General features: G+C 39.8%; 1 protein-coding gene across 4 annotated transcripts in view; it reads right to left on the bottom strand.

Annotated features, from left to right (window-relative positions):
- Positions 1-1,050: 1,050 nt before the first annotated feature.
- Positions 1,051-15,121, bottom strand: part of ANXA7 (annexin A7) — a 39,777-nt gene continuing 25,706 nt past the window's right edge. For all 4 annotated transcript variants that reach the window (XM_006170055.2, XM_006170056.3, XM_006170054.3 and 1 more), the window contains 8 exons: positions 14,968-15,061; positions 14,670-14,764; positions 11,319-11,432; positions 10,905-11,075; positions 6,887-7,057; positions 6,727-6,802; positions 5,573-5,685; positions 1,051-1,626 (listed from right to left, as the gene is read on the bottom strand). In XM_006170055.2, coding sequence (XP_006170117.1) covers positions 1,504-1,626; positions 5,573-5,685; positions 6,727-6,802; positions 6,887-7,057; positions 10,905-11,075; positions 11,319-11,432; positions 14,670-14,764; positions 14,968-15,061 — 957 coding nt within the window. In that variant the 3' untranslated portion in view covers positions 1,051-1,503. The remainder of the gene's footprint in view (positions 1,627-5,572; positions 5,686-6,726; positions 6,803-6,886; positions 7,058-10,904; positions 11,076-11,318; positions 11,433-14,669; positions 14,765-14,967; positions 15,062-15,121) is intronic.

Genomic DNA, 15,121 nt, shown 5'->3' with positions numbered 1-15,121 from the left:
TCCATCATTTAAAAATAAACCAAAAAAAAAAGCCTTTAAAAATCAAGAGCTAAGGGGGCAGCAGGTAGTGTGGTGGTTAGGGGTGCTTGACTTCCAACATGGTTGACCACAGTTTGAGCTCTGGACCTGGTGGCTTCCTTTTTTGCTTTCCCTCTCTGACTTGAAAAACTGGAAAATAATAATGATAAATAAAGTTAAATCATTATTAAAAAAAATAAAGAGCTAATAAATATCTTCCTAGTTTTAGTAGAAATAAAAGCTTTGTGTTATGCCATAGCATGGCAACAACCTAAGTGTTCATCAAGAGACTAGTGGATAAAAAAATTATGGTGTACATATACATAATGGAACATTATTCAGCCCTAAGGTAAAGGAAATTCCACCATTTGCAACATTGCAGTTGAACTATGAACCTGGAAGATATTATTAGTGAAATAGGCCATACAAAAAGAAACATTGCATATTAGCTATCTGTATAATCTAAAACAGTCAAACTTAAGAGAAACAGTAGAATCATAGTTGCTAGGGTAGAGAAGATGGAGGGAGAGACTTTAGTCAGAAGATACAAACTTTCAGTGATAAAATAATAAATTCCAGGTACTTAATGTAGCATGATAATTGTAGTTAGTAGTAATGTCTGAGGAGACCTCAAAAAGCTCATGGAAAAAAATGGAATATGAGTTTATTTTCTTGTGAAAAAAGACCTGACATCTACACTGTTTTTCCTAAGAAGTATTTTCAAGGAATTTTTTGAAGACTCCCTTTATATTGTGTACTTGAAATTTGCTAAGGTAGTAGATCTTAGGTGTTTTCATTATCAAAAAGAAAAAAAATTATGTCAAGTGACAATATGTTACTTACCTCAAACCTGATTGTGGAAATCATTACACAAAGTATACTTATAATATTATACACCTTAGGCTATATCTTTTAAGCATATAAACATTTGACCCCTTCTAAAAAGTAGCTACAGGTAATATCCCATTTTGTATGTTGAAAGTTAAATGAGTATGGAACATCAGTTTATGCAGTATGAGATGCAAATTATTCTGCTAGCTCAAAAGAGTTTAATTTTTAAAAAGTAATGCAGTTTGACACAGTAACTATTAACTACAACTGTCCAATGAACTTAGTATTCTGGAAGGTAAATCTCTCAGTAACTTTTTTTTAATTATTCAATATTATACAGAATTAGAGATTGTTGTGATTTTTAATCAATTTGACATCCTGATTAGAATAAGAACAGAGAGAATGAAGCTTTATAAACATTGCAATATTACTACATCATTGGCATATGGCTTTACATTGATTGTACATAGAGAAAAAAATAATATTAGAATTAAGGCAACAACAACATGTGCAAACCAAGCACATTACCCTGACAAAGTCCTCAGTAAAAAGCTCTTTTGGTTAGGTGATGGCTGATATTGCTGCATGCAGGTCAGTCACTGCTTTGAAAGGTAAGGTATAAACAGCTTCATTCGCTTAAAAAAAAAATTCTTCCTACTGGCCCACAATGGCCAAAAGAAGTCTTCGGTAATCTCCACTTGTGTCACTTGCAATCATTGTGCCCAGGGTCTTCTGATACATCTGACAGAACATCTGCTTTATTTGTACAAGATCAATCTGTGTAAGAAATAATATTTGCGATATTAGGGGGAAAAAAAACTCACAACTGGTATTTGTAATCCTTTTTAAGTAGTAATATTTTTTAAATGATTATTTATTTAATTTTATTTATTCATTCATTCAATTTGACCAGAGACAGAGATGGAAAGTGAGAAAGCAAGCCATCAGGTATGGGACTCGAATCGTGGTTGGCCATGTGGGAGTGTCCAGCACCTTAACCACCACACCACCTGCTGGTCCCAGTAGTAATAAGATCTTAATAGTCAAAACACAATGTGTATGATAATTTCTTTGACTGGATTACCATAAGGGTATTCATGCTGGGAAAGTTCATTTTCAATGATGTAAAGATACGCAGTGACTGAATGTAAAAAATAAAAAACTTAAATTTCATTTCATTTAAAAAAAAAAAGGGAAAAATATAGTCAAAACAGAAGGGGAAAATACCAAGTGACTGACATTTATAGCTACCATTATGCCATAACTACCTTACAAAGGTCTGATTCAATGCTCTGTAAAATACTAGATAAAGGTAGTATTTTTTTTTCTATTTGTTTTTTTTTCTTTTTGGAGAGGTTTTTGCTATAGGGTACGTGCGCTTGCCAGACAGAGACAGACATAGAGACAGAAAGCGAAAAATCACTCCCCAGGGGGGTTGGCCACCCTGCAATCCCTTCTCCTCCATTCTCCTCTCGGGATCTTGGGCACGCAAGCACAGGCGCCTGGCGTGAGTTTTAAGCCACCGGGTCCGGGACTCGAACCGCGGTCGACTACATGGGAGTCCAGTGACATAGCCATTACGCTAACTGCTGGTTCCCTGGATAAAGGTTAGTATTAATTGGGGCCAGCAGGTGGCACGGTGGTTAAGGGCGCTGGACTCCCACATGGCCAACTGCGGTTCAAGAACAAACCTGGCGGCTTGTTCTCCCACTCCCTCTCTGTCTCTGTCTCTGTCTCTCTCTCTGGCCAAATTAAAAAAAAAAAAAAAAAAAAAGTAAACAAAGTTAAATAATTCTTTTTAAAAAAAGTAGTATTGGGAACCAGCAGTTAGCGTAATGGCTATGTCGCTGGACTCCCATGTAGTCGACCGCGGTTCGAGTCCCGGACCCGGTGGCTTAAAACTCACGCCGGGCGCGCGTGCGTACGTGCCCAAGATCCCGAGAGGAGAATGGAGGAGAAGGGATTGCGGCGTGACCATCCCCCCTGGGGGGTGATTTCTCGCTTTCTGTCTCTATGTCTCTCTCTGTCTGTCTGGCGAGCGCACGCGCCCTACAGTGACAATCTCTCCAAAAAAAAAAAAAGTAGTATTAATTTCATCTATTGTTCCAAAGGTATCAGTCGTTTAAAAAGTACTGGATAGGGAGATATGCCACGGCTTCAGTAGCGAGTGCATTTCCTGCGGGGCCTGAGCTGTGCTAGCACCTCCCCCAGGAGACCACTGCTGTCAACCAGTCCATTACACGGTAACCACGTGCAACCAAAAGGCTGTGATCAAAAATGCAGACATGTTGGGGGACCAGCAGTCAGCATAATAGCTATGTCGCTGGATTCCCACGTAGTCGACCGCGGTTCATGTCCCAGATCCAGTGGCTTAAAACTCACGCCGGGCGAATGTGCGTGTGTGCCCAAGATCCTGAGAGGAGAACGGAGAAGGGATTATGGCATGGCCATCCCCTCTGGGGGGTGATTTCTCGCTGTCTCTCTGTCTGTCTGGCGAGCACACACGCTCTATAGCAAAAACCTCTCCCAAAAAAAAGGGTAAAAAAATAAAAAAAGTGCAGACATGTTGGAAGAGATGCAACAGGAGTCAGTGGAGTGCGTGACTCAGGCGTTGAAGAAATATAATATAGAAAAGGACACTGCAGCCCATATCAAGGAGTTTGACAAGTGCAACCCCACCTGGCCTTGGATCACGGGGAGGAACTTTACTTACATGACACAAGAAACCAAACGCTTTATCTACTTCTACCTGACCAAGTGGCCATTCTTCTGTTTAAACCTGGTTAAAAGCATGGACTGTGCCACACACCCAGCGATCTATCCAAAAACAAGGACTACAGCCTAAATTCCAAATACTAGAGACTGAAGTCTCCAGCTTTGCTAAGGGAACATCTCAATCTTTGAAAATTTATTGTGTTTTGCACAGGGCATTCTCCGTACTAGTTTGTTGTGGTTATAAAACAATTAGCAAAATAGCTTACATTTGCATTTATTTTCTATTCCATACTTCTCTGCCAATGTTTTCTTACTCTCAAAACCCTTCCTTTAAAAAAATAAATACATTTTTAAAAAGTACTGTATAGGATGACTATTACCAAAAACAGAAAATAGTAAGTGTTTGTGAGAATAAAAGAAATGGGAATGCTTATGCACTACTGGTAAAAACAGAAAATGGCAGTGTGGTGATTCCTTAAAAACCCACAAAAGTACAAGTGCAGCTGGGAACCAGCAGTTAGCATAATGGCTATGTCACTGGACTCCCACGTAGTCGACCGCGGTTCGCATCCTGGACCCGGTGGCTTAAAACTCACGCCAAGCGCGTGTGCGTGCGTGCCCAAGATCCCGAGAAGAGAATGGAGGAGAAGGGATTGCGGCGTGACCATCCCCCCTGGGGGGTGATTTCTCACTTTCTGTCTCTATGTCTCTCTCTGTCTGTCTGGTGAGTGCACACGCCCTATAGCGAAAATCACTCCAAAAAAATAAAAAAGTACAAGTGCAGCCTATCACACAGCTGGTTGACACTGCTACTTAGTAGGCTGAAGACACATTAGAGGCTTGGGCTCAATTCCCAACCCTCCCTAAAAAGTCAGGCACAATGGCTTATGCCTGTAGTCCCAGTTACTCAGGAGAATGGGATGATATAGCAAGACCCTTTTTCTTTTTAAAAATTTTAATAATAATTTTTTTATTAACTTTATTTTTAATTTGACCAGAGAGGGACAGAGTGAGTGAGAGAGAGAGAAAGGGAAAGTGAGAAAGCAAGCCACCAGGTCCAGGACTCGAAACAAGGTTGGTCATGTGGGAATGTACAGTGCCTTAACCATCATACCACCTGCTAGCCCTGCAAGATCCTTTCTTATAAAAAGTTTTAATAAAAACCATAGGATTGCAATTTATAATATGATCCAACAATTATACTTCTGGGTAGAACCCAAAAGCAGTGAAAGCAGGGAACTGAACAGATGTTTATATAGCCATGTTATAAGCAGTATTATTCATAGTAGCCAAAGGTGGAAGAAGCCCAAGTGTCCAACAATAGAGTAATACATAAGCAAAATGTAGTATATACATGAGGACCAGCAGGTGGCATGGTGGTTAAGGTGCTGGACACTCCCACATAGCCAACCATAGTTCGAGTCCCATACCTGGTGTCTTGCTTTCTCACTTTCCCATTCTCTCTTGTGTGTGTCTCTCAACAGTCAAATTGAAATAAATGAATAAAATTAAATAATCTTTAAAAAAGTAGTATATGCATACAATGGAATATTATTTAACCTTTAAAGGGAAAAGAATATTGATACCTTCTACAGTATTATTAAATTTGCAGACTCTGTCCTAAGTGAAAACCAGAATACTAAATGATTCTATTTATATGAGGTATCTAACAAAGTCAAACATACAGACAGAAAGTTGCATGGTGGTTGCCAGGGGTTGGGAAAGAAGAGAATGTGTTATTGTTTAATGAACATGAACTTGCCATTGTGCAAGATGAAAAAATTTCTGGAAGTAGATGTTGATAATAGACACACAACAATGTGAATGCAGCAAAATCCTGACGAAATGGAGAAGAGATTGTGGCATGACCATGCCCCAATTGGGGAGGCTTTCTTGCTTTCTTCCTCTCTCTCTCTCTCTCTCTCTCGTGAGAGCATATGCTCTCTGGCAATCAATTAATCAATCCAAAGCAAGTAAGACCAGACAAAAGGAGAAAGTCTTGCCTCACCTCACTTCTAGTGACCACAATTCTGACCAGGGTGGAGTCATCTGTGCCAGCACCTTTCATGGAATAGTAGAGCCTCTCAGCAAAGAAAGCAGGGCGGTTCAGGGCACATTGCACTGCAAGTCAGAGATACTTCAGACATCGAATCATGACTTAACACAACAAGCAAATCCACCTTCCAGCTTCATTTATTGCTCTAGCCTGCTTCTGATTGTTTTTAATGTAATCATGTCAGAAATCTGAGGTGATTTAGAGATGATATCCCCCCTTGATTTTTCTCACCATCCATCTTTCTTTCTAGTTGTACCAGACAGGCTACCTTCAATTCTAGAAGATTCCTCCTGGCCAATAAATCCTATTGTCTCTTATGACAAAGATTAAGTATTTTTCCTTTTACAGTGTGAAAATCTATAGCAACTCTGACCTAGTAATACCTTACTAAAAGGAATAAAGACAAAAATCTTAATTCTAGAAGTAAAGAAGATCATTTGGCTGAGAGGATATAAGATATACTCTAATTTAGAAAGAGAAAACATTTTTGAGCCGAAATTTCAAAACTATGCTCAAAAATCTGACAGGTTTTCTCTCTGAAAAATTCACTTGGCACAATTTCCTCTTGCAGATGGTAGAGATATACTAACTGTACTTATTACTTTAGCGACAATTACTATGGTAATATTTCTAATACATTCCATTGCTAACACCAACGTGTTACCAACTCCTACAGTCTGGTATGTTCCATGGGAACAAGATTTTTCATTTCATTACACACTTGGGTGTTAGACCACCAGAAATTGGTTAATTTCAAAAGGGAAAAGAATCTCATTGAGCTGAGTACTTGAAAGATGTGTTTTGGGAACGCAAAAGGATATTTTGTGGAGGTGCTAGCAGTTCCTCAGACTTTTTCAAGTGCTACTGTCCATTGGATATTCTTATATAATCCTCAAGAAAGACATATAGATGAGGGCCAAATAATCCCCAAACAGCCTTATTTGATCACATCATCATCTACTCACAGGAGATTACATATAAAAAAACATAGGATTATCTCAGTTTCTCCTTTAAGGGAGCCTGTACTAATCGTTACTTTAATGGGAACAACTCAGAGCCCCCGCTCATTTCAAAACCAAATAAAGTAAAGCACAAAAGTATCTTACAGATGGTCTTTAAACCACTTTCAACATATCCGGAAAACTCGCGGCCCACACTGCTTAATAAATCTCGATTAGCCATCTGCGAACAAAAAATTACAGGATGAAATATTTTTCACATCTTCATCTTTCACAGAAGCCAAACCTTCAAAAGAAAAGCTCATACCCTGGAATAGGCCTCCATGGTGGCTTTCAGCTGAGGAAAGCTTCTTGTGGCAAGGATCATGTTAAAGCAAGATTCATCTGTCCCTAGTCTCCCCTCACCAGCTTGATAGAGACGCTGTGCATCTTCTTGAGCCATTTGGTGGTTTACGCTCTGGTTTTCATCACGATTTCCCTACGAGAGGAGGCAAGAATTGGAATAAAGAAATAAAAGTTCTATTAAAAATGTTGTAGGGTCAGCTCTGTGGCCTGGTGGTTAAAGCAGCCAAATCCCAAATGGTCAACCACTCAGCTGAAGTCCCAGACCCAGTAGTTGGAGAAACATGCCAGGTACGTGAGTGTGCATGTCCAGAATCTCAAAAAGGAGGGAGAGCTAGAGAAGGAAAGACTGCGGTGTGACAAATCCAATCCCCGTGTGTGGCAAAGGTGGTTCTCTCTCTCTCTAGAAAAAAAAAAAAAGGGATTTTTGAGGTTATTTCCCTATCTAGTCACTCTGGGATTTAAAGGGACTAAATATGTCACAAATATCTTTCATTTTCAAAGAAACTTTATCAGTGCAACTAGTACTTGGTTACACTGTCAATTTTAGATTTGTAATACATAATAAGGGTTTAATGAGGTTATGTTAAAACCAGGGCTATTAGAGCTAAATTAAACCAGAATATACAAGACTAGCAGATGGCGCAGCAGTTATATCACTGAACTCCCACATGGCTGACACAATTCAAGTCCCAAGTCCTGGACTCTGAAGCCTGAAAATCATGCTGGGCAAGTGTGCGTGCACACCCAAGATCCTGAGAGGAGAATGGAAGAGAAGGGACTGTGGCATGGCCATCCCCCTAAGGGGTGATTTCTCACTTTCTGTCTTTCTCTCTTTCTGGCAAGAGTACATGCCCTATAGCAAACCCCCCGCCCCCCAAAAATGTCTCTACCAAGTCCTGGACTCTGAAGCCTGAAAATCATGCTGGGCAAGTGTGCGTGCACACCCAAGATCCTGAGAGGAGAATGGAAGAGAAGGGACTGTGGCATGGCCATCCCCCTAAGGGGTGATTTCTCACTTTCTGTCTTTCTCTCTTTCTGGCAAGAGTACATGCCCTATAGCAAACCCCCCGCCCCCCAAAAATGTCTCTACTAGGAGACGTAAACTACCATTCAAATAAAGAAATTCTAACTCTCTTTAGCTGGAATTTAAGATCGATATGCAGTACTCGATTCCACTTAGTATTCACTGTACAACTAAGACACTAAGCACTTCCTTTGTGCCAGACATTAAGCTAGGTAGTAAGGACACAAGCAATACAGGCCCCTATCCTCAAGAAATTTCAGTCTAGGGAGGGAGGATATGATAAGGAGGCTTCATGAGCTTTCTTTCATCCAAAGTATTTATTATGAATATATACATAAAAATTATGTATGAGCTCTTTAGAAGCTATAACTCAAAGTCTACAAGATTTTGCCAATCTGTAGATCGAACTCTGCTCTGGAATAGGAGAAGGAAAGAGGGAGGGAGAGGGGCTTAAACCCAGAAAAGAAGTTGGTTTCTCTCAAAAATAAAAACTCCCTAGGTTACTGCTTATGGATTCAGTAGCAAAATACAGTCCTGTTTTCCTAGAAGGCTACGCCTCTGCTCATCTGCCAGAAAAGTGTGGTGGAGCTCCAAACCCTGAATAAAGAGAAACATAAGGGACCAGCAGTAATGGCTATGTCGTTGGACTCCATTTAGTCAACCGTGGTTCGAGTCCTGGACCGGGTGGTTTAAACTCACGCCGGGCACATGTGCATGTGTGCCCAAGATCCTCAGAGGAGGATGGAGGAGAAGGGAGAAGGGATTGCGGCGTGGCCATCCCCCCTGGGGGGCGAGTTCTCACTTTCGGTCTCTGTCTCTCTCTTTGTGGCGAGCGCACCTGCCCTATAGCAAAAACCTCTCAAAAAAAAAAAAAAAAAAAAAAAAGAGAAACATAACACTGCTTATTACACCTTAATAATCCGTTTTTGTTTCTACCTTTTTCCTGCTTGTTTTTTTTTTTTTAAATTCTAACCTATTCCCCCCACACTGTTGTGATAAATTCAACTTCCTTTAGCCTATTTGCTCTCTTTCATTTCCACATTCACTCACTTTTGTACACTATCCTTTCTGCAACTCCCACCTTTGGGTCTTAAGAGCCCATCCTAGGGGCCAGCAGGTGGTATAGTGGTTAAGATGCTAGACTCCCACATGGCCAATAGCTATTCAAGTCCCAGACCTGGCAGCATGCTTTCTCATACCAGTCCCCTCTTGCATTTCTATCTCTCTCTCTGTTGAATGCACATACCCTATACCAAAAAAAATGTTTTAATAATTATTTTATTTAACTTTATTTATCCATTTATTTATTTTTAATTTGACGAGAGGGACAGAGTGTGAGAGAGAGAGAAAGTGATAAAGCAAGCTGCTAGGTCTGGGACTTGAACCATGGTCAGCCATGTGGGAGTCCAGTGCCCTTAACCACCATGCCACCTGCTGGCCCTGACCTATAGCAAATTAAAAAATAATAAATAAAACTAAGTAAGTAATTAATGGGGGGAAAAAAGCCTCTCCTCTACTTTTAGATCCCAGTTTAGATACAAAACTATATCTTGCACAGTAGCAGGCCAGTCAGTAAATCAGCATGTTACTCTTACGTGTCATTTCTTTCAAATACATCATTTCACTCTAACTGTGTTTCTAATATCATTCAAAATATCCTATTGGAGTTCAGACCAGCAGATGGCTAATGGTTACATTGCTGGACTCCCACATAGCGAACTGCTGCTTGAAACTCATGCCAGGCACCTGTGCATGTGTGCCCAAAATGCCATGATGAGAATGGAGGATAAGGGAATGAGGCATGGTCATCCCCTCAGAGGGGGGATTCCTTGTTTTCTTCCTCTCTGTCTCTACAGCAAGTGCACATGCCCTATAGCAAAAATCTCTCAAAACAAACAAAATAACCTATAGGAGTAATTTCTGTCAATTCTCCAATACATGTGGGAATTCAGACTAAGGAAGGTACTAGTCACAATATTACACTGACCCCTGAAAGATTTTTCTGCATTTCTGGCTCTCCTCACATAGTTCTCATCTCCTCTAGCACGTCTATGGCAGTTCTACATTTTTGGCTGATGCCCAACATAATGGAGGATAGTGATAAGTTTAAAATACAGTTTCATTTTTTGGGCCAGCAGGTAGTGTAGAGGTTATGGTGGCTGGACTGGACCTTAATATCCTTTTTAAGATCTCATCCAAATTCTGATTGTCAACATGGCCAATTAAAGTTCAAGTCCTGGAGCCTTGAAAATCATGCAAGGCATGTGTGCCCACAATCCTGAGAGGAGAATGGAGTAGAAGGGACTGTGGCATGGCCATCCTCCCGGGAGGAAGGGTGATTTCTCACTTTTCCTCCCTCTCTCTCTGTTGAGCATACATGCCCTACAGCAAAACTCTAAAAACAAAACAAAAGCAACAGCTTCATTCATCTAGTGACAGAATCTTAAGATGGTTTCTGATTTGGGACCAGCGGTTAGCGTAATGGTTATGTCGCTGGACTCCCACGTAGTCGACCGTGGTTCGAGTCCCAGACGCAGTGGCTTAAAACTCATGTCAGGCACGTGTGCGTGCATGCCCAAGATCCTGAGAGGAGAATGGAGAAGGGATTGCGGCGTGGCCATCCCCCCTGGGGGGTGATTTCTTGCTTTCTATCTCTCTGTCTCTGTCTGTCTGGTGAGTGCACGTGCCCTACAGCAAAAACCTCTCAAAAAAAAAAAAAAAAGATGGCTTCTGATTCCAACAACTCTAAAGAGGTTACTCTGATTCTTTACAAAAGCCAGATCTGTAGAAATCCCAATAGTAACAACAAAGAAATGTGTATATTAGATTCCACGTAGCCCCTCTTAAAGATGGCAATATTCCAAGGGGGATAAATAGTAAAAGGAATAAAGAATGCTCACTGGCAATAGGCAATAAGAAAAAAGTTCCTTCCACCAACACTCCATGCTCTACTCACCTGGCACATGGATACAAGTAAACGTTCAAAATGTCCTGATGTATCAGACCTAATATCCTTTTCAAGATCTCGTCCAAATTCTGATTGATAACATCTGACAATTTCTCGGATTTCCTGATTTGTTCTTGTGCATAAAATCTCGATTAAGACACGTTCCTGAGTTCCTACACCCTATAAAAAAAAATAGGAGGAATTATACCAAAAAACTCACAAAAAAGTCTCTGAAAGTAATTAAATCTTAACTGTTCTATCACATATTTCTTTGTCCTCTAGGACAGGAAAAGCTGCATATATTCAGATGATATGAAATAGTATCCGACTTTAAAGTATCTCTATAAATTCAGAACCACCATAATCTGGGGAATCTTATATAATAAAATAGGATAAATATTCAAAATAAATGACAAATAGTACCTGCATTGCATTCCGTAAACTCCAGGCATCATAATAGGTAGGTGGCATGAACAGGGCAAGGATCAGTTCTTCCATGTTTCCACTTAATTCTGATTTGAGATCTTTGATTAAATCCTGTTTAATTACAAATGCAAGCTAAGTTTGTGTGCTCTCCAAATTTTGTTGCCTTCATCTTTTTTTTTTTTTTAGTTTAGTTTATTCTTTCTTACATGAGAGAGAATGCTCTCCTAACAGGGTCTTCGTACTGTATCGACTCCTAGTTAGCCAAAATCCTGGGCACAAACATGAACACCGAGTGTGCACAGGGAGACCTCGGGTTACAACAGGGAACCTTCCTATGTGGCCTCAGCATCACGGAGGATTGCTCTACCACTACACCACCACCGATAGCCTGTTACTTAAATCTTTTTGGGAAAAATGAAATGGAACTGTTTTACAAATACCTAAATTTCAAATCTGAATATTACATACCGAGAAGTAAATATATAGTTTGTTACCTCAAGCACATATATTTTTTCTCAAACACAATTTCTTCACATTTACATCCTTACTGCAGCTTTACCACTCCAGACACAAATATAAGATTTACATGAAACAAAGAATAATTAAACTTAACAAAACAATAATTAGATATTAACTTAGTATAAGAAACTATTCTTGGTTTTAAGAGGAAATCGAAATTATCATCTTGTTCTTATTTAGAAAACCAGGATAAACATCTAAAACAAGGTAATATAAGGCAATCTGTATGCTAGCAGCAGGTAAGCAGCAAAGAAATAACAGAAAAAGTTGAAAAAAGAAAAAACTTTAACGTGGGCTAAAGAACTCAGAGAAAGCTTTTAGTCCAGAAGAAGCACAAATAAGAAAAGGGACGGGGTTCTTAGCCTAAACTATGCATTAAAATCATCTGTAGCGCCTCAAAAAAGGAAAACAAAACAAAACAAAACACATTGATGCCCAGAACTAAGACTCAGTGATTTCATATGTTTTTAAGTTAAAAAGAGATTATGATGTTCAGGTAAGGCGGATAATCACTAGTAAAGAGATAACTGGTCAATAGAATAATAAGACAAGTTAGTGAAAAAGGTTTTCATAGTAAATTAATAAACAAAATTGTAACAAAATCTTATATTATTACCTTGAATGTCAACCTAACAAAGGTAGACTTGTTAGGAGGAGCTACGAGAAACCTTTATGCCCTTTATGCAAAAAAACGGCATTGATATGCATGCAAGATGCAAGATGGACTACAGTGATTAACAGCTATAGGTGGAGAACATTTAGGTTGCTGGGATATTTAGATAAGAAATAAAGGGGGACCAGCAGGTGGCATGGTGGTCAAGGCACTGGACGGACACACGGACGGACAGACGGGGACACACACACACACGGCCAACCATGGGTTGAGTCCCAGACCTAGTGGCTTGCTTTCTCACTTTCCCTCTCTCTGTGTGTCTTTCTCTGATCAAACTAAAATAAATGAATGAATAAATAAACAATTCTTTAAAAATAAATAAATAAATAAAACTAGGGGGCCAGCAGATGGTGTAATGGTTATGTTGTTGAATTCCCACATGGCCAACTGCGATTCAGACCCAGTGGCTTGAAACTCTCAATGGGCACATGTGCATCCATGCCCAACATTGTGGGAGAAGACTGGAAGAGAAGGGATTATGACATGGCCACTCCCCTTGGGTAGGTGATTTCTCAATTTCCTTCTCACTGTCTCTCTCTCTCCAGCAAGTGCATGCAACCCTATGGCAAAATCCTCATCAATCAATCAATCAATCAATCAATTGATCTAGGTAAATAAACAATTGTTAGGACAAGGAAGACCTGGCATACAGTAAGCACTGACCAAATATTCATTATTAATAAAAAAGAACATGAAATCAAAGATGATTCCACAGCTGGTTAGAAAAGTAATTTAATTGCTAGGAGGTGTATGCGCTTACCAGAGAAACAAAGTCTCTATCCACCGCAGTATGGTCATACAACAACACTTCCTTCTTCCATTTCCCTATCCTATCAGGATTTTTGGCTTTCAAGCAATTCACTCAGCGTCTTTGAAGCCACGGGGCCAAAATTTGAATCACGTTCAGCCATGTGGGATCTGGCCTCCAATGTATAGCACTTAACTACTTACTATGAGGCCGGCCCTACAATAGCATTTTTTATTAATTCATAGAAAACCAAGAGAGGAGGTAGCTGGGAATAACAAAGTCTAAAGCAATATACGAGAAAATTCAAAACATCATAGCACAGACTAAATGTTTACAACATGGAAAATGCCTTTTGAAGAAAATGAGTCTGATGTTGAGTATGAAGAGAAAGCTAGGGTTTGTGTCACATAATCAGTTTTAAGACAAAAGAAGTGGATCTGGAATGGGCAAAGAAAAGCAGAGTAGAATGGGAAAAGTGAGATTAATTAATGGATAGCTCCTCATTCTGAGAAAAGCAAACTGGATGCTTGGGACATTAGGAAATGTTTAAATGGCAAACCAATGCTGCCCAGTTTTCCCAATATTGGGGGAGAACAATGGCACTTTTAGCTATGAAGTCTTGCTGGCTTTAGTAACTAATTATCCATTTAACAAATATTTATTAATGCTACTTGTCACTGTACACTTGGTGCTACTGATACAAAGATGAATATGACAAAGTTTGTCCTAGGGGAGCTCAGTTTCAGGAGTGGGAAGTGAGATTAGCAACAGAGGTTTACAAAGTACTATGGGACCACAAGGGAAAAGGCAGCTAAATTCTACCCACAGCAGTGAGAGAAACTTCAGAGAAGCTGATATCTAACCCAAATATCGAGACAGTTGTTTCCAACACAGAAAAAAAAGGAAAAGGCTTTGTAGGTCAAGAGAACAACACGTCTTCGCTTATTCATGCACGTACTCTTTAATATTAAGAAGCGAAAAATATCATGGTGTGTGCAGAGAATCCTAAGTAGTTCCATGTAACTGTAAGACAGAATATGTTTAGAGAGAGGGAAGTAGATGATGTTGCCAAGGACCAAGAATAAGCAGGGACTACGTAATAAGCCTTGAATTCCACTGCAAGGAGATTGAGAATTAAACTCTTGATCATGGTTGTGGTCATAATCTACTTCCTACTAAACAGCTAGTGCATAAAAGACACAGAACAAAGTATGATTGTGAGTTCGAGGACTAGCCTAGAATTACAAAGTCTTTTAAGAGAAATAGTGACTATTCGACTCCTGAGGTTTCTGAAGTCTAGTGGTCTCTCCTTTATATCATAGGTACTAACAAAAAAGAAGTAGCCAATCTGACATGAATGCCGTCTGCAGGCCATAGTGCTCACTCTAGAGAAGAAAAAAGCATGTACCTTGCCATACATGGTCTTAAATGCTGCTTTGATTTTTTGCCTCTGGTCATTGGATCGGTTGGCCACAACATCCACAATAGCCTGCTCGTCTGTCCCTGGAAGAACCACACATGTTTAAGGAGGACAAAGTCTGTGCTGAGGCTCCTTTAGGTTATCTCTTAAAATGGTTACAAGGCACTAGGAGCCAGATGAAGCAAGTGTGTGCACAAAGACTGACACAAAAACTTGGCATATGACATAAGGTTTATTTGTACTTTAAAACCAATCACTTTAAATTAGAAAACGCTGTTTTCCTTACCAAACCCCTTCATTGCTTTACGGAGAATTTCTGCATCTCTCATGGCATCAAAGTTGGCAGCTGGACGGATTGTTCCCTGATTCATCACAGCAGGCTGAGAATGAAACACATAAAATCCATGTCAGGATTCTTGCTCATAAAAAAAAAAAAAAAA

This window comes from Tupaia chinensis, unplaced genomic scaffold (assembly GCF_000334495.1).
Source record: "Tupaia chinensis unplaced genomic scaffold, TupChi_1.0 Scaffold148012_1, whole genome shotgun sequence".
Lineage (NCBI taxonomy): Eukaryota > Metazoa > Chordata > Mammalia > Scandentia > Tupaiidae > Tupaia > Tupaia belangeri.
This window is presented reverse-complemented; position numbering and strand designations above follow the sequence as displayed.